General features: G+C 55.3%; 1 protein-coding gene and 2 long non-coding RNA genes across 8 annotated transcripts in view; 1 reads left to right on the forward strand and 2 right to left on the reverse strand.

The window, feature by feature from the left end:
• NECAB2 (N-terminal EF-hand calcium binding protein 2) overlaps positions 1-21,799 on the forward strand; it is a 29,351-nt gene extending 7,552 nt beyond the window's left edge. The window contains exons 3-13 of one of the 2 annotated variants that reach the window (XM_072819452.1): positions 14-122; positions 2,202-2,227; positions 2,351-2,448; positions 11,577-11,713; positions 14,147-14,265; positions 14,416-14,495; positions 17,291-17,344; positions 17,911-18,023; positions 20,245-20,322; positions 20,871-20,962; positions 21,296-21,799. In XM_072819452.1, the coding sequence (XP_072675553.1) occupies positions 14-122; positions 2,202-2,227; positions 2,351-2,448; positions 11,577-11,713; positions 14,147-14,265; positions 14,416-14,495; positions 17,291-17,344; positions 17,911-18,023; positions 20,245-20,322; positions 20,871-20,962; positions 21,296-21,324 (935 nt within the window). In that variant the 3' untranslated portion in view covers positions 21,325-21,799. The remainder of the gene's footprint in view (positions 1-13; positions 123-2,201; positions 2,228-2,350; positions 2,449-11,576; positions 11,714-14,146; positions 14,266-14,415; positions 14,496-17,290; positions 17,345-17,910; positions 18,024-20,244; positions 20,323-20,870; positions 20,963-21,295) is intronic. The other variant, XM_072819453.1, reaches the window with a different exon arrangement.
• LOC140629967 (uncharacterized) lies at positions 8,723-15,973 on the reverse strand. Of its 5 annotated transcripts, none has more exons than XR_012027761.1 (4): positions 15,205-15,972; positions 12,152-14,140; positions 10,128-11,739; positions 8,723-9,735 (listed from the first exon to the last, which is right to left on the reverse strand). It is a non-coding gene; the product is annotated as an uncharacterized lncRNA (long non-coding RNA). The 5 variants fall into 5 exon arrangements; XR_012027758.1 differs by having other exon boundaries at positions 10,128-12,715; positions 13,820-14,140; positions 15,205-15,969; XR_012027760.1 differs by having other exon boundaries at positions 13,820-14,140; positions 15,205-15,963.
• Positions 19,996-22,285, reverse strand: LOC140629966 (uncharacterized). The gene is made up of 2 exons (XR_012027755.1): positions 21,928-22,285; positions 19,996-20,370 (listed from the first exon to the last, which is right to left on the reverse strand). It is a non-coding gene; the product is annotated as an uncharacterized lncRNA (long non-coding RNA).
• Between the last annotated feature and the right edge of the window lie 1,099 nt (positions 22,286-23,384).

Below are 23,384 nucleotides of genomic sequence, written 5' to 3' on the forward strand. Positions count from 1 at the left end.
CCCTACTTTGCAGACGATGGGAAGTTGTCCTTGGAGGAATTCCAGCTCTTTTTCGCAGATGGCGTCCTCAATGAGAAGGAACTGGAGGATCTCTTTCACACCATCGACTCTGACAACACCAAGTGAGCGAAGCCCTGGTCGCTGGGGCGTCCAGGGGGTCTGGGGAGGACCGTCTTTCCCCTCAGCTAGGGCATCAGTCTCTCCTTCCCACTTCCCTGGAGGAACAGGAGATCCAGAACATCCCCACACTCACTGATCCGAAAGTCGGATCTGTTTGGCCCCCACTGGCCGGGGTGACCTGGGAAGTGGGCAGTTGGCATTGCTTTGGCAGTTTGTCCTTCCTGAGCACACGTGGCTAAGAAGGGACAGACCCTCGATCCTGCAGCACGAACACAGGGAAAGTTGGCCTCCACCTTCTGCCGACTCAGCCTAGCTCTGACCCCGGCACCTGGTGCTCCTCCGCAGTCCGACCTGAACTCCGTGACCTTGACCTCACGGCTCCTGTCTTAAACCAGACTGACCAGATACAATCCTAGCTCTGACTTTAACCTCACTCCTCTGTATCTAGCTAAACCCCACTGTAACCCCTGGAACTTGCATCTCAGAGCTAAAAACTCTGGCCTAAGCCATCCCTAAGTCACGCAAAGTGCTCATTCTATTGTTCTACTCACAGGTATGCGACCCCACGACCTCACCCCCTGCCCCCCACCCCCACAGGATTCCCAAAGCAGGATGAGGCCCAGCCCCCTTCTCTGCCCCTCAGTGGGTCACCTTCCTCGGGCCCACACAGGCCCACTGGGAACCAGAGTTCCGAGGGTGCTGCTTGGAGCAGATTTGATGAGTTGGGGTCCCCTGAGACAGGCTGGAGGTGGTCTGGACAAGATGCTGCCTCCAGACCTGCTTGCAAGGGACACAGCACAATCAGTGATGGCCTGGACCAGAGGTTGGGACCGAGAGTGTCCTGGGAGGCACAGGCTGGGGACCAGGGTGGGCAGGTGTCCCTGTCCGGGGAAGGCCACTTGAAACTGCTTCCTGCCCTTCCTGCCGTAGACCCAGTGAAGGGCTTTGCTTCTGCAAACAGATGGAGGTTTCTGAGTGGTTCCTGCAGCGCCCCCAGGGAGCTCTGAAAGGGCTAAGCACAAGCCTCTTGGTTTACTCATTTTCATGGTGCCTTTTGTGTTGAGCCAGCTGGGCAGGTGGGAAAGGAGGCTTTGGTTGGAGAGTTTAACCAATGAGTGTGTGACCTCACAGAAGGTCAGAACTCTAAAGACTTTAGTATTATCCTCTCCAGCATCCCCATTCATTCTTTGGGATGCTGAACAGGCTTTTTGCCCAGAACAGTTCACATGGATCAGAAAGTACTAGTAAAATCCTAGTTTAAGCACAATTAAACAAGCTTCCTTTCTGCAGGACTTATCAGAATATCTAATATGTGATGTGAATTGGAGGAAGCTCCAAGACAGAGCTTCCAAAGCCTCTGAATGTAGAACCATCTTACTGAACTCGGGGTTCCAGGAGCTCTCTAACCCAGGGCAGCCCCTCCTCTCTCAGGGAACTGTGGCCCAGAAAGGGCCAGGTTATCAGAACCTGCACAGACACTCAGGTCCCCGGCATCTGATGCTAGCACCCTGCACTACTATGTCTCTGTTCTGAGGCTGCTACACGCAGCTTCTCCAGCATGGGTGGCATTCTGGTGCCCAGTCTCCTCCAAGGAAGGACATTATCCTCTTGCGTTGTAGGAATGGGGATGAGGAGGGCTGTCCCAGGACCCAAAGGTAGGGAGGCCCCGGGGCAGCCTACACTGGTCTTGGGCCCCCCACCTTCTGTCCCGTTCCCTCTCGTTTCCCAGCCCCGGCCTAGCCATGTTTCGGGTCCCCGAACAGCTCGTGACACAGGGGGTGGGGAGGGGCACAGAGAGGAAGGTGGTGGGGCCAGAGAATACACAGGTGTGGGTCCCTGCTCTGTCCTTGGGAGGGGCGTCATCCTTGACCTGCTGCAGCCTCACCTGCAGAGCAGGGTTCACAGGGCCAGCCCAGCACGTGGGGTGGACAAGAGAGAGAGAAAGAGAGAGAGAGAGATTGTGCACACATGCACACACTTGAGCAGCAGGCACTTCACCAGCCCGGCCGTGCATGCTGCGGAGGGGGAGGGCGGGTGGGACGGGACAGGCCTGACCCAAGTCTCCCTTCTTCTCTCTGCAGCCACGTGGACACCAAGGAGCTGTGTGGTAGGTGCCCACCTCTATAGGGACCAGGACCCGGGTGGTGGGATGGGACTTGGGGGAGTGACGGGGGCACAGGTGGGATCCTCCTCATCCTCTGCCCCTGACCTTTGCTTTGCCTTCCGTCAGATTACTTTGTGGAGCACATGGGGGATTATGAGGACGTCTTGGCCTCCCTGGAGACCTTGAATCACTCCGTCCTGAAGGCCATGGGTTACACCAAGAAGGTGAGAGGGTGTGGGTGGCCCCTGGGGCTCCAAGGCCTCAGTGCTGGTTTGGTTTCTTCCAGGATGTCCTCACCCAAAGGGGCCCTGGATGTGTGATGCCGAGGGTTTGCGTGGGTCTGGCTCTGGGGTAGGCTTTGCTCGGGGCACCCAGAGGGGGCTGATAGACACTGTGAAGTGGATGGAATGGCTTGGTGAATGGCCTAGTCCTGTGGTGTCTGGTTGGGAGCAAGAGGCCCTTGCGTGGAACTGGGCAGAGTCTAGGTGCGCAGTCCTAGAGAGGGGGCGGCGGCCTCGCTGAGCCCTCCGGCATCCTGGGGTGGGTGGGGGACCCGGCAGTCTGGCACCTTCTGTAGCAGAGTTACAGGATAGGGTCCTGCATCTGCATCTGACTCAGCCTCTGGCGTGAGAACTGTGTCCAGGCAGCAGGGCCATTAGGAATGTGGGGAGCAGGCCCAGGGCAGGGTCCCCCGTGTGTTCCGGAGAGAGGTCTTGGAGGTGGCCCAGCGGCTCTGCCCACTGTCCCGTCACCGCTGTGGGCACGTGGGCCCTGGAGGAGGACGGAAGGCAGGGAGCCAGGCCCGAGGTGGGGGCTGGGTGTTGTGCCGTCTCTGTTGAAGTTCACTGGCAGAGGCAGCCCGTTCCCTGTTCCGAGCCTCGGTCTGCACCCCACTGGGCCGGCGGCTGCTGAAAAGGCAGGCATCTGGGGAAGAGGTGCACACAGAGCTTGCTGAGACCCACAATGGCTGGCCCTGGGGGTAGTCACTGCCACTCCGTCACTGCCACTGTCACCAGCCCCATTTCATAGCTATGGAAACAGGCTCGGAAGAGGGACCCTGCAGAGTTGTAGCTGGATGGCCGTTGGCTGAACGAACCATTGCTGGCTGAAATGAGAGGAGATGCTGAGGCAGGGACCTGGCGGGTGGTCTGGGGCACGGCTGTGGACTCTGCACCTGCCCAGGGGCAACAGGAGGGCCGTTCAGCTGGGAGGGGGACAGCAACTGAGCGAGGCATGCAGGGAGAGAGTGGGGAGCAGGATGCAGACCTGGCTGAAGGACCCTGAGCCAGCCCCTTCCCGCTGCGAACCTCAGTTTCTCCATCTGCAGAATCCAGCCAGTGTTTACCTTAGGGTCCTCAGTGGGGAATGAATTCATTAAGGTCTCTGAGCTGCTTAGCACAGCACTTGGCACGGAGCAGAGGTGACTCTTTCATCATTAGCCCAGAGAGAAGCAAGACGACGTTTTTTGTCAAATGGTAGCAGTTACTGCTCTGCACGGATCAGAGAATCCCCTTCCTCCTATAGGTCTCAGGAAAGCGAGGCCTGATCCCAAGCCTCCCCGAACCCACGTTCCCATTCCTGTCCTTGCATCCTGCTAGCACAAGTCTTGGATTTTCAGAACATATTTTAAAGACTGTGTAAGACCAGTTGCCTGTCATTGTTCATCTGCCTGGACTTTCTGTTGGACGTTCTGAACGTATCAGGTGGGCGGTGGGTGGCAAGGTAGCGTGGAGAGACCCCAGACTCTGGAATCCCTGCGGGGACCAGAGTATGAGCCCAGCTCCGCTCCCGATGGCCTGTGTCCCCCGGGGCTCCTCGAGGCAGAGGCACTTCCCTGCCACGTCATCTCGAGGCATTATTGCTGTGCACAGTTACTTCTTGGTCTGTGGTCACAACTCTTCAGAGGGGCCACCTAATTCTCCATCGGGGAGAGGATTTTGGCACCTACCAACCCCACTCGGGCCAGTTTGGGAGTTTCCAATCTCGGAAAGAGTGTGCACGCCGTGTTCAGTGCAGCCTTGGGGTGTTTCTGGCCGTGATGGTTTCTGCAGCAGCGGTGGGCATTCCTTTTGTTTGCAGAGTTTTGGTTGTAGAAATGCAACTTGATTATTTCCAATGCTTCACTGATATCATCGATCTGTGTTGACACGTTTGCACTTTTTTTTTTAAGATTTATTAATTTGAGAGATAATGAGAGAGGTCACAGGTGGGAAGGGGTGGAGAAAGCAGCAGACTCTCCGCTGAGCAGCGGGGAGCGCGATGCGGGACTCGATCCCAGGACCTCAGGATCATGATCGGAGCCGAAGGCAGACACTTCACCGCCAGAGCCCCATAGGCGCCCTCGTTGGCTTTGTCAGTCGGCAGTGCTGGCCTGAGGTGGGCTCCTGGCCTGTGGTCCTCTCCCCTCTCTCTCCTGCCCCGCCGTGCCCCCCCACATTCCGAAGCCCCGTGCTGCTGCTCCTGCGTCACGCATCCTTGTTTGGCTCGTGATTTTCAAGTGCTTCTCTCCTGTATTTCTCCACTAATGACAATATTAATACCACATCTTATTTTTAGAATCCTCTTCAGCCTGTTAAAAAATATATGTATTTTTGCCTTCCCTTCGTTGAATTTCGTCTTAGGAGGTGGTAGTGAATTTTTTAAATTGCGTCTCTGATGACGTGATTTTTCCTCAGCGATTGATGGGGTGGATTCTATTCTTAGAGTCTCTCCTGTTGAAGGATCCTGCCCTTCCTGTGATGAACCCCAACTGGCGCCCGAGCCCTCCCGCCAGCCGAGCGCTTGCTCTTGGAAATTGAGGCTGGACCTTCATTTGGGAGTGAATTGTAGGTGGTTTTGAGTATCTGCTGGGAGGGAATCAGCTTCTCTATCACAGAATCCTTTATCTGTTCAAAAAGAGAGAGAAGGTATCCCTGAGGCCAGGGTCAAGGTCCTAAGCAGGGGAGGGGAATATTTTCAGAGATGTTTCAAGGTCAATCCTAGTTTCAGTGAAGCATTTTACTTTTTTGTGTCCATTTCAGTGTAGTGTTAAACAAGACTGGCGTGGACGCGTTCAGCTTCGTGATCAGTCATGCATAGTATGTTGTTGAATTTTTTTAATTCTAAAACCTTATTTGAGGCAGAACAGGTACTTCATGAAGATTAAGTTCAACGAAACATCTGCGTTTATAGCTCAAGCCTCGTTTTAATTTTTGTCCTGTTTTGCTACATTTAAAAATCTTATATTAGACAGTTTTTCCTTTTTTTTTTTTAAAGATTTTATTACTGAAGCATCTGGGTGGCTCAGACGGTGGAGCGTCTGCCTTCAGCTCAGGTCATGATCTCAGGGTTCTGGGTTCTCTGCTCAGCCTGCTCTTTCCTCTGCCCCCCACTTGTACTTACTCTCAATATCTTTTAAAAAATAAAAAATTGTATTATTTATTTTAGAAAGAGAGTGGGAGGAGGGGCAGAGGGGGACAGGGAGAAAATCTCCAGGAGACTTCTCACTGAGTGCCAAGTACAACAAGGGACTCGGTCCAGGACCCTGAGATCATGACCTGAGCCAAAATCAAGAGTCAGATGCTTCACCAGCAGAGCCCTCCAGGCGCCTTGGTTTTGCCTCTTTTAGTTTCTAGTAATCAGCTCCTTGACACGTTTCTTTAAATTTCCCCATATTTTCTACTGTGTCTAGTTTTCAGCCTTTTTGCCTTCTTCCTACATCCTCACGCTGGTGGTTGCTGCACCTTCTTTTTTTTTTTCTTAAGATTTTATTTATTCATGAGAGACACAGAGAGAGAGGCAGAGACACAGGCAAAGGGAGAAGTAGGCTCCATGCAGGGAGCCCGATGTGGGACTCGATCCCAGGACGCCGGGATCACACCCTGAGCTGAGGGCAAGCGCTCAACCACTCAGCCACCCAGGTGCCCCCTGCTCTTCTTTTCTGCATGTGACATGCAATGCTTCCATTCTTTTGATAACTAAGTTTGACGTTTTAAACCTTTGATGGTCTCCCTGCAGCCATAATTCTTTTTTTTTTTAAGAATTTATTTTTTAAAAAGAGAATTTATTTATTTATTTATTTATTTATTTATTTATTTATTTATTTATTTATTTATTTATTTATTTATTTAAAACACAGAGAGGCAGAGGGAGAAGCAGGCTCCCTGCAGGAATCCCGAAGCGAGACTTGAGCGGTTTGGATTATGACCTCATGGATGCTGGAAATGTGCATTGTACTCTCCAGAATGAAATCTGAAAATGTCATCCCTTCTGGATTAGGACGTGTGTATGACTAAAAGATGCATTGTAAAGACATGATTGTAAAGAAGGGACACCATGTCTCTCAGACAAATGTCAAATGCACGTGTTCTCCCTTTTTTGTCAGCCCCAGCATTTTTGCTTATGTTACACGTGTGAATAACATCACCAGTCATTCCTTAAGTTTTGGTTTCCAAATTCAGGAAATCACAAGGCTTTTTTTTTTTTTTTTTTTTTTTGTCTCCAAGATAAGAATTTTCTCCAATAATTTTAATCCCAGAAATACAGAGTTCACATCACTCATTTATATCTACTTGGGTTGGGTGTACGATTTTTCGCACAAAATCTTTATATCATGTACTATATTGTCTCTACTAATTTAAAAAGGTATTCATGACCTAATTTACGATCCTATTTCAATGACTGAATAATCAAAATAAAGTTAAGAGTTATTTTTGTTATTCGTCTTACCTTTCTACTCTCTGTAGAGGGAATACGAATATTTTAAAGGACTCCCGAATTAGTGTGAGAACGGGTAAGATGTCACAGCCAACTCAAAAGGGAAATTCAAAGAACACACCATCTTTTAGAAGCAACCAGGAATTCTGGAATGAATTTGTGAATAAATACAGAACTAGCCACTGTGCCCAGTGACAGTGACAGTCACTTGCGTGCTGCCAGTCAAAATTCATGTGTGCTTCTGTGGATGAGAATTATTTGCAATATCATCATTATTCTACATTTTGCAGAGTTTTAAAAGTAGCTCCAAAACAAGGAAGATTCTGTGAGCCCAGAGGGTGTACCAGACAGGAGACCCAGTAATCTTTCTTGGCCATTTTAAACACTTTCACACTTTCCTGACAATGTGCTTTCCATCCCTGTTGATTATTAATTTATTAGGGCACAGCAATGAGCTATTTTGTCACACTAAAGTATTTAATCTCTCTATTTTTAATGTTTTCCTTTACTAATTTTTTTGGTCATGTTGTTTGATACATATGGACTTTTGCTGTGTTTTTAATATATAAATGGTCAATTTGCAAAATTTAGGAAATAGAGAAAAGTATGAAGAGTTTTGAATCATTTCTAACTTCCACTGGTCCTCACCACTGATAACATGCTACCTTATGTTTTCATTGCCTCTGAGCCTTTTGTTCCCAAGTGTGTTTAATATGCTTAATATCATTCCTGTACAAAAACTTATTTTTTTGCTTTTCTCCCACCTAATATTTTAACACTTTCCCTGGGTTATTAAAGCTGTCCAGAAGCATCTTTTAAAATATTCATATTTAAATGTATTTGCTCTTCTTCTGTTTGGGGCATAATAGATTATTACCAGGTTTCGGCTGCTAGGAATACTACACTAACCTGGGGACATAAGCCTTTATGCACATGTGCGTGATTCCTTCAGGATAGATGATCAAAAGTGGAATTACTGGGTCAGAGAATGTGAGCCGTGCAAGGCTCTTGATCTGAAGCGAAAGTGCTGTGTGAAGTGGCTGTGTCCATCCGAATCCCCATCGCCGTGTTTATAGCACTTTGCTGTCTCTCATCCCATGAGGGTTCGGTAACATCCTGCCCTTGCTCTGCAAGATTTCCCCATCCTGTTCTGACCCTTCTTATCTTGTGCGATATTGTGGCCTCTAAATCCCGTCTTTGAGCAATATTGCAGCTTGTCCCATTCATTTGACCAAATGTGGTGGCAGGATTTTTGCACAAACCTTTCTTTGTGAATCTTCTGGTGCTGTTTTGGTTTCGAGGCGCCTCCGTTTGGATCTGGTTGCGTCAGATCTGGGAGTGTGTGTTTCCAGGAGGGACTCAGGCTGCTGTCTGCTTGTCTTTATTGTTGTCATCTGTCTGTCTGCTCCGGCAGGACAGCTGTTATCCTCTAGGCTTCCCATCTTGTGTGCTTCCTTTGTCCCCTTGATGTTTTACCTTTGGAAGGTCAGCTTTCTTAATAGTATTGATTGTGATTTCTATGGTAAATATTGTAGCTTTCGTTTCACTGGCGACTTCTAAGACGGGCAGGAGTGCTCTGAATCCTGCTTTTATACCTAGCTAGTAAAAAACACTTCCTTTTGTGCAATTAAAGGAAATAAGAGATTTCCAGATGTTTTTTCCATACTTTTACCCTCTTTATTAACATAATCCAATGTGATTAAAATTAACCTATTATTGATTAATGTTTTCATTTCCTAATCTCTATAACGTGAAATTTTTTTAAAAGATTTTATTTATTCATGAGAGAGACACACACAGAGAGAGAGAGGCAGAGACACAGGCAGAGGGAGAAGCAGGCTCCATGCAGGGAGCCCGACGTGGGACTCGATCCCAGGTCTCCAGGATCACGCCCTGGGCTGAAGGCGGCGCTAAACCACTGAGCCACCAGAGCTGCCCTATAATGTGAAATTTAATTTGAGTGATCACTGCTACTTCTTTTCACAACTTCCCTAATCAAGAGTTTTATTGTTTTTTTTTCTTTTTTTAAGATTTAATCTATTTATTTATGAGAGACACAGGCAGAGGGAAAAGCAGGCTCCACGCAGAGAGCCTGATTTGGGACCTGATCCCGGGACTCCAGGATCACGCCCTGAGCCAAAGGCAGACACTCAACCGCTGAGCCACCTGGGCGTCCCAAGAGTCCTTTGACTCCACCCTAGATTTTTAGGGGAATTCTCGGCTTTGTTTGCTGAAAAGGTGCTCATCTGGGAGCATTTCAAAGAATTGCAGATTTCTTTCCTTTTTTAAGATTTTATTTATTGGAGAGGGAGAAGCAGGCTCCCCACTGAGCAGGAGCCTGGGATCATGACCCAAGCCAAAGGCAGACACTTAACTGAGTGAGCCACCCAGGTGCCCCGAGGTTTGCAGATTTCTGAGTGTGTCCCTGTCCTCATGCAGATGAGCCGTGTGTCCGCTGGGTACAGAATTCCCAGATCGGATCCTTTCCCTCTGGAGTCTGTGGAGTTTGTCTCTTGGCTTAGGCATCGATCATGGTGGAGGAGAAATCTGTGAAAGCTGCGTGTTCATTCCTTTGAAAATAACTTGTCTTTTTGGAATTCAGCTAAGCAGTTACACTCGTGGATCTTTGCAACCTCAGCCACTGGTCTGGCTGCTTCTAATACACTTACTTCAACTCATTTTTCTGCCCACTGGCTTTTAGCAGGCTTTCTCTTTGCATTTAAATTTCTTACCAGACCATAGCTTCTTGTTCTTGTCGGCCATTCATTTGTCCAGGGCCCATTGATCCCTGGATTGACTACGGTTTCAGCCGTTTGCTAGGGAGGATAATCAGTAATTGAAATGCATTAGGTGACCAGAACCTCATCTACCTTCTGCCACAGATTCACTGTGTGTTGGGGCCTGTCTCCAGCGTTGGCATGGGACATCCCCCTCACACATCTCCCTGTGCGTGTGCCTGCCTCTCCCACCCCTACCTCTGTTTCCCTCTCTGTCTCTGGTGGTGGTTCCTTTGTACACTCATTGCTAATTAATTCCCAGTCAGAGTGATGGATGGCTTAATTTGCTTTCCTTGAAAGCCCGGTTTTCCCTGGCCTTGCCAGAGCCTGGGCAGCTGGCTCGGGAGGGTGGGGTCTTGGCAGAGGAGGTGGGAGAGCTGCACAGGGTTTTGGGGTCCAGCATCCCCAACACAGTGCCATTGGATCCTTACCGTCCTTGTGTGGCCTGGCCAAGTCAGAACCTTCTCAGTGCCCCTGAAAGCCTTCCGAAGCCAAGGGAATCTCAGCTGGATCCTAAAGCCTTGAGAAATGTCTTTGTCGCAGACTCTTGACAGAAGGGGAGATTCTCACAACACAGAGCGAGGTCTGTGGAAACTCTCTTCCTCCTTCTTTCCCCCACAGTTTCTCTCCTCGTGGCCTCTGAATCTCCTCTCTCAGTCCATCCCAGGTTCTCCACTGACTCCCTCCTTCTGAGACCAAGTCTCCGGCATTCTCTGGAGAGGAGCCAGTTGAACCTCTCTGGTTGCTTTTGAGTCTTTCATTTCTCTGAGTTGCATCATGAAGGGTCAGGAGCCCAAGGGATCCTTCTTGGAGGAAGGAGGGGAACGGGGTTGTGTCATACTTCATCCCTGTCAACAAGAACATCAGGAACATCACCACCAATGAGCTTGCTTATCACCACCACCCCCACCAGCATCGTCTTCACCACCACATCACTGTCCTCATCACTGCCATCATCACTGTTGTCATCTTCATCACCATCACTATCCTTACTATCACTGCCACTATCATCACCATCATCGTCACTGCCATCATCTTCATCACGACCACAACTTCATCACCATCACTGCCACTATCATCATCACCACTGCCATCACCACCATCACCATAATTATCGGTGTCATTGTCTTCATTGTCACCATCATAGTCATTGTCATCACCTTCATAACCACCACAACCATTATCATCATCTGCTGTTGTCATGTTCATCCCCACCATCCTCCTCATCACCATCAATCGTCATCATCATCATCACTAGTATCAACATGGATGGTGACATCATCCATATCATCATCATTGTCGTCATCTTTATCATAGCAGTTACAATTCATTATTTGCTATGACAGGTACTACGTTGGGCATTTTATTTTTTTAAGATTTATTTATTTATTTGACACAGCATGAGCAACAGGGAGGAGCAAGGGGAGAGGGAGAAGCAGACTCCCCACTAAACAGCCCGAGGCGGGACTTGATCTCAGGACACATGATCTCAGATCATGACCTGAGCCAAAGGCAGATGCTTCACTGACTGAGCCCCCTAGGTACCCCACATTGAGCATTTTCTCTACGTTTTGTCATCCAGTCATCTGTGTGACCTTGTAAGATAGACACTAGAGTGACTCCTCTCATGGTCGCAGAGGTCAGGAGCTAGTATGTGGTGAAGCCAGGGCTCCAGCCTCCATCTCTTAATCCATAGCCCCCACCCTGGTGCAGGAGCCCTACAGTGTCCAAGATGCAAGAGGTGCCGGGGTCCCTGTTTCATCCTGTGAGGCAGAGACACCGACCCCAAGTGCACACCCAGCTCTATGCCAGACCCCACACCTAAATCCTTTCTCTGACCCCTTTCCCAACTGGGCCCTTCCCTTCCCTCCCCTCCACAGGTGTACGAGGGCGGGAGCCACGTGGACCAGTTTGTGACACGCTTTCTTCTGAAGGAGACGGCCAATCAGATCCAGTCGCTGCTGAGCTCTGTGGAGAGTGCAGTGGAGGCCATTGAAGAGCAGACCAGCCAGATCCGGTGCGTCACTGGGACCACAGTGTCACCTGGGGACATGTCACATATGCACACAGCAGCCTGCTTCCAGGGACCATTTGTGTGCTTGGGGGCTGGGGACCTTGGGCAAGGGGCTACACCTCTCTGTGCCTCTTTGTCCCCAGCTCTGAAGTGGGGACCATTATACACCTACCTCTTCAGTGACTGTGGGTTGAATGAGACGGCATATGTGCAGAATGATGCCGGGTGTGTGTGCATAACCTGCGTGCACCGTGTACACACGTCGAGTTAAGACTGTTCCCTAGACTCATCGATTGTACCACTCACGTTATTGTTTGCCTAAGACTATTCTATTATTTGCCTTATTTTTGAAAGCTGGAAATCAGTTTAGGAAGCTACGTGGTTACCACAAGTGGAGAGGTTTCCATGTGCCATAAATGAAGTAGCTATAAAACCAAGCACCTGTGGTTGCAGACAGTCGCAGAAGCCCGGGGCCTGGCCTCCCTCCATCTGTTAGGAGGAGAGACTGGGGAAGCCAAGAGAGGCCTGGAAGAAAGAGTAGCACCAAATCCTGACTCTCTCTGCAGGATTGAAGAGAAGCAAAGTGAATTAAGTGACCGAGGGCCTTGTTTGTGTGTCAAAGCCAAGGAAAAGCATGTGTGTTGGGAAGGCCAGCCTGGGGTCCAGAGAGGAGCAGTTCTCCCTCCAGGCCAGCCCCTGGTCCCCCTCACTTTTGCTCTGTCCCAAGTTGAGACAAACCCCTCTCTGCCCTTCTTTCCAGAACAGCCAGTGCATCTGGTGCAGAGGGGACACAAAGAGGTAGAGATAGACAGGAACAAGAGCCAGGCGTCTACACTGCTGGGCCCGGTGTGCCATTCCCAGATGGGGGCTCGGTGGGGCCAGGGTGAGGGTGGTTGATGTGTCGGGGTTTGAGCAGGTGATTCTTGGCTGCTGAGGGCTGGTCCCAACCAGATAGGATTGCAAAGGCTGTTCAGTGACGCTGTTCCCAAGATTTGTTTGGAGCATCTGTGGGCAAATCATGTGGGAAATGGGAAATGCAGATCCCTGGCCTCGGCCATGCCTGCAGGTTGGGAGTCCCTGGGAGCCGAGCCCAGAACTCCACATTCGCGCTCAGCCTTGTGATTCTGAGGGTCCCCAAGGTGAACAGCCACCGCTCTGGAGGCTGACACAGAGATTTCCTGCGTTTTTTGGTCACTATCTTGATTAAAAAGTTCATGTGTTCCTCCTGCTGTAGAATAGATAGGCTGCTGCCCGATGGTGGCGAGTCTCCTGCCCTGTGCCGGCTCCACCCCGTGTCAGCACGTACACCTGCGCATCCCGTGTTGGGACTTTCCTTTGGGACTTTGGCAGTGGGAGTGGCGCTCCTCGATGGGGAGGAGCCACATCTCCACATGCACTCCTACCTCAAAGCGCCCCAAATCTCAGCTCGTGTGTCTCTGGGCTGCCAGCCTCCTCCGGCTACTCTGTCTGGGCACAAGCCACTGGTCCAAAGCCTGCAGCCCCTGTGGGACTCCTGCTGCACACATGTCTGAGGGCCACGCTGAATTCGTGGAGCGTCAGGATTGACCCCTCAAAGACTCCGCCAGCCTCCCCCTCCCAAAGACTTGGGGTGGCCCTGCTGCACCCAGGAGAGGCTTGCTGAGCTTTCAGGATCATAGGAGACAAAGCCCAGAATGCACCAGGGCAGAAGGGGAGCCAGGAACGGGGTGCAATGGCTGTGTGCACAGAAGTGTGTGGGTGTATTTGTGTGTCTGTGGTGAGTTTTCCAACATCTCTTTGCACATGGGCATTTGGCCCTTCACTGAGCACTGGTGGAGTCCCCACTGCTGTGCCAGGCACAGTGCTTGGAGAGCTGTGTGTGCTTGTCGGGCGTGTGCGGGCTGTGCACCTGTGTGTGCGTCAAGTGCATGGGGACAGGAACTGAGTCTAGGCCCCTCTCTCTAGGGCCTGCCTGCGGTCAGGAGCAGATTGTTCTGTGCTCTTACATGCCTTCTCTGGACTGTGTTTTCGGGCTCCCTTTGAGGGGGTACAGACCCAGGCTCCCCCCAACCCACAGGGCTGCCAACATGGATGGCTCCCAGGGAGGCAGGGAGGGGAAGCATCGCTTACACGGTAGGACGGGAGCCCGGCTCAGTGTCAGCCCTGGAATGGGGCCTCCTGGGGAAACAGAGCCTGGGCTGTGCGGTCCTAGATGCCAGTAAATTCGGATCCCGACCGTCCTGCGAGCTGTGTGGTCTTGGTGAGGTCACCTGCCTGTGAGCTTCATTTACTCCTCCAGGAAACCAAGGCCGTTGCGCCCACTTCCAGGAATGGGGATCCACCGGGTAAACTGAGGCCAGATCGGCTCACGGCCAGTGTGTCATGTTTGCCAAAGTTGAGAGAGGCCAGGTCCTGCGGCCTCCCTCATGTGTGTGTGTTTCCTCCATCACACTGCAGACAGAACCACAGCAAACCCAGCTCCAGTACAGTGGAGACCCGGTATGGAAGCGCTGCCTCCCCACACCCCCCCAACCCCAAGCTGGGAGCCGTGGAACCAGGGAAGAGTCCTCCATCTGGTGAGAGCATGTGGCCTGGGGTGGGGAGCACTGGTGGTGGGCAGTGGTCTTCCAGGGACTCTGATGGTTGGACTGGGTGGGCTGAGGGCTCCCCTCCCCTGCCCCGGCCTCACCCTGCCCATCAGCAGCATCTCTGTTCCTTTTTCCCAGTCATCCTGGACCCTAAGGAGGAGGGCCTGGAGGCCCAGATCAGCCGCTTGGCAGAGCTGATAGGACGGCTGGAGAGTAAGGTAAGCCTGCAGGCCCTCGCCCCTCCGCCCCTCCGCCCCTCCGCCCTGCCCCAGGTGAGTGCAGGGTAGTGCAGGGTCAGGCCTGGAGTCCAGGCAGGGGCCAGGGAGCCCTGGAAAGGACATCACCCAGGGGGCATGTGGGAAAGCAGAACAAGACTGGGGGAACACGATCCTCGCTCATACCTGCCCGGGGAGGGGTGTGGGGGAGCAGGGGAGCAGTCACTGGGCTGGGGGCAGCCGGGAGGGGTATCTCTAGGAGCAGGAAGGAGTCAGCAGGGGGAGGGGGACTGGGGGACCAGGCTTCCTGCAGCTTTGCTCTAAGGTGGGTCTGGCCTGGGCAGGTGATGCCAAAAGGCGGTGGGTGAAGGACGGCAACGTCCTGGGGGAGCGTAGAGACATCCCGGTGACCAGTGGCTTTCCTGATTTGTCACGTCCACGGGTCAGAACGTGGTACGGAATCCCACCTTCAGAGATGGTTTGGGCTCAGTAGGTCCCGGGTACCTTGGTTGGTCTCCCCTGGGGGCCAGAACCCGTAGGGCAGGTGGGGCCGAGTCTTCTGTGGGGCTGAGCCTGGAAGTCTGCGTGAGGCTGCGGGCGGGGCCGCTTCCCCGGGGCTGGCTTCTCCCGCTGCTGCGCCCTCCCTCCGTGTCCTCCTCTCCTCCTGAGGACAAAGGTCATGCTGGACCAGGGCCCACCCATGTGACCTCACCTTAATTACCTCTTCAGGGGCCCTGTTTCCCAACATAGTCACGTTCTCAGGTGCCGGGGAATAGGGTTCGACATAGGACTTTGGAGAGGAAACAGTTCAGCCCGTGACAGTGGCCGCTGGTGGGCAGGATAACAGGTGGCCTCGAGGTTTCCCAAGGGGCGCAGGTATCTGCGCGCCTGTTTGAATCCTGTCCTGTCCGTGCCACTTAGCTGTGTGCCCCTGGGCCAGTCACGTCCCCTCTCTGAGCCTCGGAGTCCTGCTCTAGCCGCGAGGAACGTTCAGGATAGCTCTCCTCCCGGCGTTGTTGCGAGGATTCCAGAAAGCCAAGTGTCCATGGCCCAGCCGGCGCCCGCCGCGCAGTGAGCATCTGCCCTGAGCAATTGTTAGCGACGCTTCCCGGATACACTTGTCAGCCTGCGCGACCCAGGTCGCCGCTACCTCCGAGCTGTGCCGTTGCAGCCACTCTACGGTTCTCCTACTTCTCTGCGTTTTTTACATCTTTGGCAAAAGGGCCAAAAAGTACTTTGGTTGGGTTTGGGGGGTTCCGAGGATTCGTGGGGGCGGGGCTCCCCGTGCAGAGGGAGGCTGAGGCAGGAGGCGGTGAGTCACCTGCAGGCGTAGGCCCGGGGTGGGATCCCCCCTCCGCAAGCCGGCCGCTGCGTGGGAGCCTGGGACCCGAGGCCCGGTTGTCATAACAACGTGGAGCGCCTCGGGAGGGAGGTTCTTTGAAGCTTATTTTTAGCCTCCCGTCGCCTTAACAACCGCTGGCTGGAGACCCGGAGTACCTGGGTGTCCTGGAGACTCTGATTGGTCCAGGCCACCCGCGGGAGCCAATCTGGGGCCGGCAGGGGCCCCGCCCTCCGCGTGCCACCTGCGTGCACCTGGGGGCTGTGCCTGGGTGGGTGGGGCTGATGGGCGCAGGGCTGGGTGCCTCTGCACGGGGCCCCCACACGCCCCCAAATCCTCGCCCTCCCGTGGCCCTGCAGGCCGGGAGAAGCCAGCGGAACCAGTGCAGCCCCCGCCTCTGGGGGCAACCCCCCTCCAAGGTTGTAAAAGGATGGAACTTGCCCCTGCCAGGCACACCTTGGCCACCTGTAGAGCTCTTTGCAGCCCGAGTCTCTGAGAAGTCAGTACTTAATGCAGGAGCAGCTGTGGAGATCGTGAGGGCCCGCATGGGTACCTGCAGAAGGAGCATGCAGGGCCCCGTGTTCAGACATGAAGATATTTCCAGGTGGTGGCAGCTGCACAGGGTCTCATGCGCAGTTACCATTGTTTCCCTTAACCAGCCGGGGTGCCGCCTCCACACGAGAGAGGACAGACTCAGGTCTGTGTGCCAGAGACACAGGCTGTCCTCGTGGAGGGATGGACAGGGATGACACAAAGGTGGCCTTTATTGGGGTACCCATGTCGAAAAGGAATAATGAATTTGTGGGTCAGGAGGAGAGGCCCTGGCTTCGAAGACAGGCTCCAGCTCTAGCCCCGCTGCTGTGGCCCTTGGAGCCCAGGTCCTCGGCTGTGGGACCTTGAGCGTGTCCAGCACGTACTCTGTTCTAGACACGGGGTTCCTGCCTCCTTGGAGCTTACAGTGGGGTGGCCCCTACCTCGGAGAGTCTAGAGAGTTCAGCAAGATGTACTTGTAAAGCGTTCGGAGCAAGGCCTGTGGGAGGCCAGTGATACAGACCACCCTGTTCAGACCATTAGATCTCCAAGGCCCCAGGGGTTATGACTTGGGGTGAGTGGTGGTAAGTCGATGGGGAATCTCGGGACCTTTGCCAACAAGTGTGGCAAAAAGACTCAAGCCCCCATTGCTGCCTGTCCCAAGGCCACCCGCTGAGTGGGTCTGGATCTCTGCTGCTTCCTCTGGTCTGGCTGCCAGCCTGGCTTCCCAGCTCCCCTCGGAGCCAGCACTGTGCGTGGAGGGTGGACCGAGCCCTGTCTAGCTGCCAGGGGACCCCAGAGCCCCTGGAACCTTGGGGTGGAGAGGCTGGAGCTCTTTAATGGCTTCAGGCTCGTCGTGGTGGTCCTGGAGGCCTCTCTGAGGGAGGTGGCCTCTGTCCCCAACACGTCTTTGTGCTTGGTGTTTCAGACCATTTGGTTTGACCTCCAGCAGCGCCTTGCGGACGAAGAAGGCACGAACATGGTGAGGCCTGCTCCCTTTCTGCCGCTCCCTGCGGCCCCATCCCTGCCTGAGCCAGGACGTGATGCAGGCAGCTCGATGTCCTTGGCACCCCTCCCCTGGGTACCCCACAAGGGGAGATGCAGCCCCGGCACCTGGCCACCTGCCCCTCCCAGGGCTGTCCTCTGATCACAAACAGCTTGGCTCAGAGCAAAGTGACCAGCGCAGTGACACCAAATCCACCCAGAAGTGGATTTTGCCGGGCACTGGTTTTGTTGTGTGTCAGCCCAGACGGCCCGGCCGCTCCTGATGCCCGTAGGGCCTCTTTAAACACCCTTGCTGGGTGCCGGCCCTGGTGGGGCTCCCGTCTGCTTTTAGCTCTTAAGCCCTAGTTCTTTATAGCCGGCTTGCATGTGGCAGGATGAAGGGCGTGTCGCACACGTGAGGGGTTGTTGGTTTTGTTTTGACCAAGCTGTCCCATGGTCTCGGAGGGCAGGCCTGGGGAGGCCGGGTGTGGGGCTGTGCCCGGGGGCGGGGAGGCGGGTGCCAGGCCCGGGGCGCCCAAGCTCACTCACCCCGTGGCCCCACAGCACCTGCAGCTGGTCCGGCAGGAGATGGCCGTGTGCCCCGAGCAGCTGGGCGAGTTCGTGGACTCCCTGCGCCGGTACCTGCGGGCCACCGCTGGGGCCAGGAACTGCTTCCAGTGAGTGAGCCGAGGGGCAGCGGCCGCAGCTCTGCCAGGGGCGGGGGGCTCCCCCAGAGAGCAAACCGCACCCCAGGGACCCCACGATGGACCGGGCTTTGCCCCCTGTGCAACCAGGGCCATGACTCCAGCTCCCTGGCTTTAGCATCCTCGTCTGTAAAGTGGGGCCACTGCCCGGACCCCCCTCACTGGGGCTGTGGGAGGTGAGCGTGGCCTACGGGACGTGAAGGCCTCAGGCCAGGGGGTAGGACAGTGCGTGCCCTCAGGGTGGCCGCCCCGGGGCCCCACCCTCAGCTCCCTGCCACCTGCCGGGTCCTCGGCAAAGCTGAGCTGACGGCCACGTCTGAGCAGTCCCTCACCCTTGTCGGGTGGCCGTCATCAAGGCTGCTGGCCCAGGCCTCCCGGCTCCGGCCCATCCCGTGTCTCGCCCCCAGGAGAGCGGCTGTGGCTCCAGCTTGCTCTCTCCCAGCTCGCAAGCACGTGTGCTTCCGGGCATGCGCCTGGGAAGGGAAGCAGGCCGCTGCTCTGGCCGAGCACCTGTTCTAGGTGGGAGAGGGGCAGATGGAGAACGGGGTGCTGTGGAGGCCATGAAGCAGGGTCCTGGAGGGGCTGCAGGGATGGTTTGCTCCGGGGTGAGGGGTGGCTGGACCTGCTGACTCGGAGGAAAGGCCGTCTCTGCTAGGTCAGCTGGTGCCAAGACCTGGAGTGGCAGCCGGGGTGCCCTGTGTGGCACCTGCTGTGGCCCGACGGCGACACCAGGGGTGCGGACTGGGGCTGGTCGGGACTGTGTGGGAGATGCTGGAGCAGAAGGCAGACGTGGCCTGGTCTCTCCTCTGTGTGATGAGGGCTGAGTGGGGACCGGGGTGCATCAGGGCCAGGGGAGGCCCCGCAGTCACTGAGCAGGGTGGCCTTCCTGTGCCGTGGGTTCTGGAGCAGAGCTGACCAGCCTCTCCAGTGGCTGCAGTGGAGGGAGGAGGCAAGGCCGAGCGGGAGAGTGTTTGTCTCCAGAAACCCTGTAGAGGGTGGTGCGTGCACTGAGCTGGAAGGTCAGGAGGAGGCCAGGTGTGCTGGTGGGGGCGTTGTACAGGCCTCCTGGGCCACGTTAAAGTCAGGCTAGCAGCCAAGGTGCTGACGTACAGGTGCAGCAGTCCTGGGAGGAGAGGTGTTCCCCGTGGGCAAGGCTGTCAGGAGCAGAGGGGCGCAGGCGGGTGGAGCGGGGCTCCCTGCCTGTTTGTAGAAGGACTGCGTCCTCCCTACAACCCACGCTTGCGTGTCTCCCCGCCTGCCCAGAGGCATTCCCCCCACAAAAGCAATCAGTGTGTCGCCAGCCACACAAATGCAGCCCCCGTGGTGGCTTTCATCTCCCAGTAACCAAGTACCAACAAACCAAATTGCTCCGGTGACCTAAAGCCTTGCCATCCATGTCTGGTTGCAGGGTTACATCTGATCGGAGGGTGACACGTGTGCCCTGTCCTCTCGGTGACGACCCCACAGCCCCACGTGTCATTTGAGGCTGGAACCTAATAAGCTAATGCTACGATTGGTAGCCTGGTTCTGTGCTTCCACCCTGGGCGGTTAGGGCGGGAATCGCCCGTAATTATACGGGGAATGCCACCCATGACAGCGATCCTCCTCCTCCTCCTCGAAGGATGCTGGGGGTGCTGCTCTGCAGAGCGGTGAGAAAGCAGCCAGGGGCCAGATCAGGACAGGGTTAGAGATGGTGGCAGCTTAGCGCCTCCCTGCCAGGTCCGCCACACTCGGGGAGGCAGCCCCTGGCCCAGGTGGGATCAGCCCTGTTACAAGGAGGTGGGCAGCCGGGTGCTTCCCCAGGTCCTGCAGGAGTGATGGGGACAGGGGGTCCTGGCCTGCCCGCCCACTGACCCGGGCACGGCCCTCCCCCTGCTGCTGTTGGGCCAACTCCAACTCACAAGAGTGCCTTAAGGATTAAATAAAATAATTCTGGAGGAGAGCCTAGCAGGAAAAAGGCTTTTATTTTTACAGGTAGGGTTTTTTAATGAATGTAAAACCTTTGAATTACAATGAAATATTTTAATTCAGTGAGCATTTGAGGAGCCTGGCCCTGGGGGAGGCGGCTGGGTTACTCCTGCACCGGGTGCTGGGGCCCTCCCACATCCTGCCAGGCTGGTGGGGTGGAGCATGGGGGGCACCCGCCGTGAGGGGGCAGCCAGGCCCCCTGCAGCTGGAGCCTCTCCTCTTACAGTATCGCGGCCCTGAGGCTGGCGGATGGCTTCACCTTCGTGGTCTACGAGTTCTGGGAGACGGAGGAGGAGTGGAGGAGGTGAGCAGGGCTGGGGATGCGGGTGTCCTCGTCCCTCAGGCCCCTTCCCTGGAGAGGAGAACGGGGAGGGCAGGGGAGTAGTGAGCCCCCATCCCTGGGGCATCCACCCACAGAATGCTGGTCTCAGGGCCCTAAATGCAGCTGGAGACAGGTTTCTCCAGGTGGAGGGATGGACCCCCGCCCCCCATCGCACCTGCTGGGCTCTGAACCCAGGCTCCAGGCCAGCCCAGGAGGTAGAGGCTAAGGCTGTTCCTATTTGAAAACTGAGGCCTCGGGAAGATAAAACTCCAGAAAGGTCTCTGATTAAGAGCACTCGGTGAGAGGCAAGAACCAGGCTGTTCCTCCCACCCCAACCTGCCCTTGCAGCAACAAGGCCCCCGCAGTCAGCCTGAGGCCTGGCTTCCTTGGCTCTCAGTACCAAGCGTGGCTGGCATGGGGTTCAGTAGGGCCAGGGTTACAGGATTTGGACCCTACCTGAGCCCAAGTGCTGGAGGCTCCCCCACTGTCCCCCAATCCCCGGAAATACCCCTCCATATTTTGGGTTGCAGGCATCTGCAGAGCCCCGTGTGCAAGGCCTTCCGGCATGTCAAGGTGGACACGCTGAGTCAGCCTGAGGCCCTCTCCAGGATCTTGGTGCCAGGTAGATGGAAGTTGGGGGTGCAGAGGGTCCTAGAGATGGGGGGGCAAGGGCCAAGGGCTGATACCCTGGAGAGGGGAGAGGGCTGGAGACCTCAGGCAGCCCTCCAACCTTGAACCAACAGAGCAGCTTGCAGGGCAAGGGCAGAGCCTCAGCCAACAGGGCTCTGGGGGCGCCCCTTCCCCTAACATGTGCATGAGGGCCCCCCCCAGGGGGCAGGGGCTGGATGGAGAGTGAGCTCCAGGGGAGCAGGAGAGGGGAGGTGTGCGACCTGCCCCTCACTATGGGACAGGAGAAGGGGCCAACCTTCCAACACCTTCTCTCCCCCCTTTCCAGCTGTTTGGTGTACCGTGGGCCGTGACTGACCGCCTTCCTGAGGCCTTTGGAGCCACCTGCCACCCCGCCCCCTTTTCTAGAAACTTTGGTACACAAGTGGTCTTTTCAATCTACTTCCAGATAAGAATGTATTTTCCCTGTTTGAAATGAAGGAGCAGCCCCTTCCCCCAGCCTTCCCCGGACCCCCACCCCTAGTGGCAGAGCAGTCTGAGCGGCTGGAGCCGGAGGACAGCACCCCACCCCCCGGCCCCCCAGCCCAGTGGCCACGCATGACCCTCTCCCCCTACCCCTTACCACCCCTCCTCTGCAGCCTGCCCTGGCCTCACCGGGACCGGCCCCTTTGCTGGCCCCTGCGTCACAGGCCTGGTCAACTTTCCTCTACCTGGTAGGAGCCAAGACCCTGTAGTGCCCAACCTCGGCCTGTGCCCAGCTGCACATGGCAATAGAGCCCACGTAGCCAGTGCCATGCTTGGCAGGCACCAATACACTCTGGTTGGGAACGCCCGCGTGCGGTGTTGTTCTTTTGGACTTTCCAGTTGAGGGCGACTGGAGGAGTAAAGCCGTCACTGTGCACGGGGCCCCATGTTGGCCATGAAACCCTGACCAAATCACCCCAATGCCTGTTTCCTTACCTGCACCACGGAGCTGATAAATCTGAGGTCAGGCCCGTCACAAAGTTCGGGGAGTCTCCAGCAGTTCTCCTCTGGCTCATGTCACAAGGACTCCCAGGATGCAGCAGAGCCATTTCGCTCAGCTATGAGTTATGGCAACAAAAGGGTACAGATTAAAATCTGTGAAGGGAAGACATGCAGGGGTCTCGGAGAGTCCAGGCCCCTCACTTCTTGCTCCCAGTAGGGATGCAAGTGAGAGACCGCCCATACAGCACTACCAGCCAGGAAGCTCTGCAGAGCCTGGGAGATCAGGTTCCCCTGGGGAGGGGGCGGGGACAGCCCTGCAGAGCGCTGACTTAGCCTCCAGCCCCTCTGGAGGTCAGGGCTGAGACCCAGGCTGATAACAAGGCCAGACCACTCTGGGCACAGCTGATCCTTTACTGCACACACCTGTCAGTGAGCTATTCCTAAACATCAGCTCAAGTCCTGTTCTGGGATCCCTAACCTCCCTGTCTGAGCAGCCAGGCAGACACAAAAATCTCAAGGGACAAGGAAAGAGCCATGGCTCCCGTCCTAAGGCAGAATGCAGGCGGAGACCGATAGGTCCTAGGCCAGGGCAACAGTGGGTCGGTGAGGCCTGGTGGGAGCCCCGGGGCCACAGACGTGCCCGGAGTGGCCAGCCTGTGAACGGGGGATGTGAGGACGGCCGTCACTGCTGTCCCACCAACTCGGGCTGCTGGCAGCCGTGAAGCCGCCTCTCCCCCCACCTCGGGTCCCACCACCCCCGAGGCCACACCAGTGCCTTCCAACATGGGCTTGCAGGACGCCTGCAAAGCAGGTTCGAGCCCCCGCTGTCCACGTCCCCACAGCCGGCCTTTCCACACCCCTATTTCCTCATCTGCAAAGCCAGGAGGAGACCCTTCAAGACCAGAAACTGCCTGGCTCCTGGGAGTGTCACGTAACTGGGTCCCGCCCACAGCATCAGCAAGCACCCCACAGCCGGTGCTGCTCTGATGGGCTCTGCTGTTTCAAGAACGTTCTCGGGCTGAGGCTCTGTGGGGTGCAACGAGGAACCCCCCCCGAGCTGAGCATCTTAACACTTCTGCTGCACATCACACCTGCTGGTCCGAGCTCTCCCCCCGTGGTGTCCCAGCTCTGCTGATGGCAGCTTCAGCTCCTGCAGCCTCCGTGGCTTCTGAGTGGGTGGGAACGGGCTCCAAGAACACATTTCAACCCTAAAAGGTATCAGAGCTCCCGCTTAATTCACACTTCACTGCCAGGCACACAGACACCATCTCCCTCAGCGCTGCCTGTACCATCCTGTGATTGGCAGGTCCCCCGGGGGAACGGAGGCACAGAGAGGGCAAGAAACGTGCCAGAGGTCACCAGCAAACAAATGGCACCACTTGTATCCAAACCCAGAGCCACCTGCCCCCCGATCCTGTGCCCTAACCCCTGAGCCACACAGCATAGACATG

The sequence above is a fragment of the Canis lupus genome, chromosome 3, assembly GCF_048164855.1.
Source record: "Canis lupus baileyi chromosome 3, mCanLup2.hap1, whole genome shotgun sequence".
NCBI classification, from domain to species: Eukaryota; Metazoa; Chordata; class Mammalia; order Carnivora; family Canidae; genus Canis; species Canis lupus.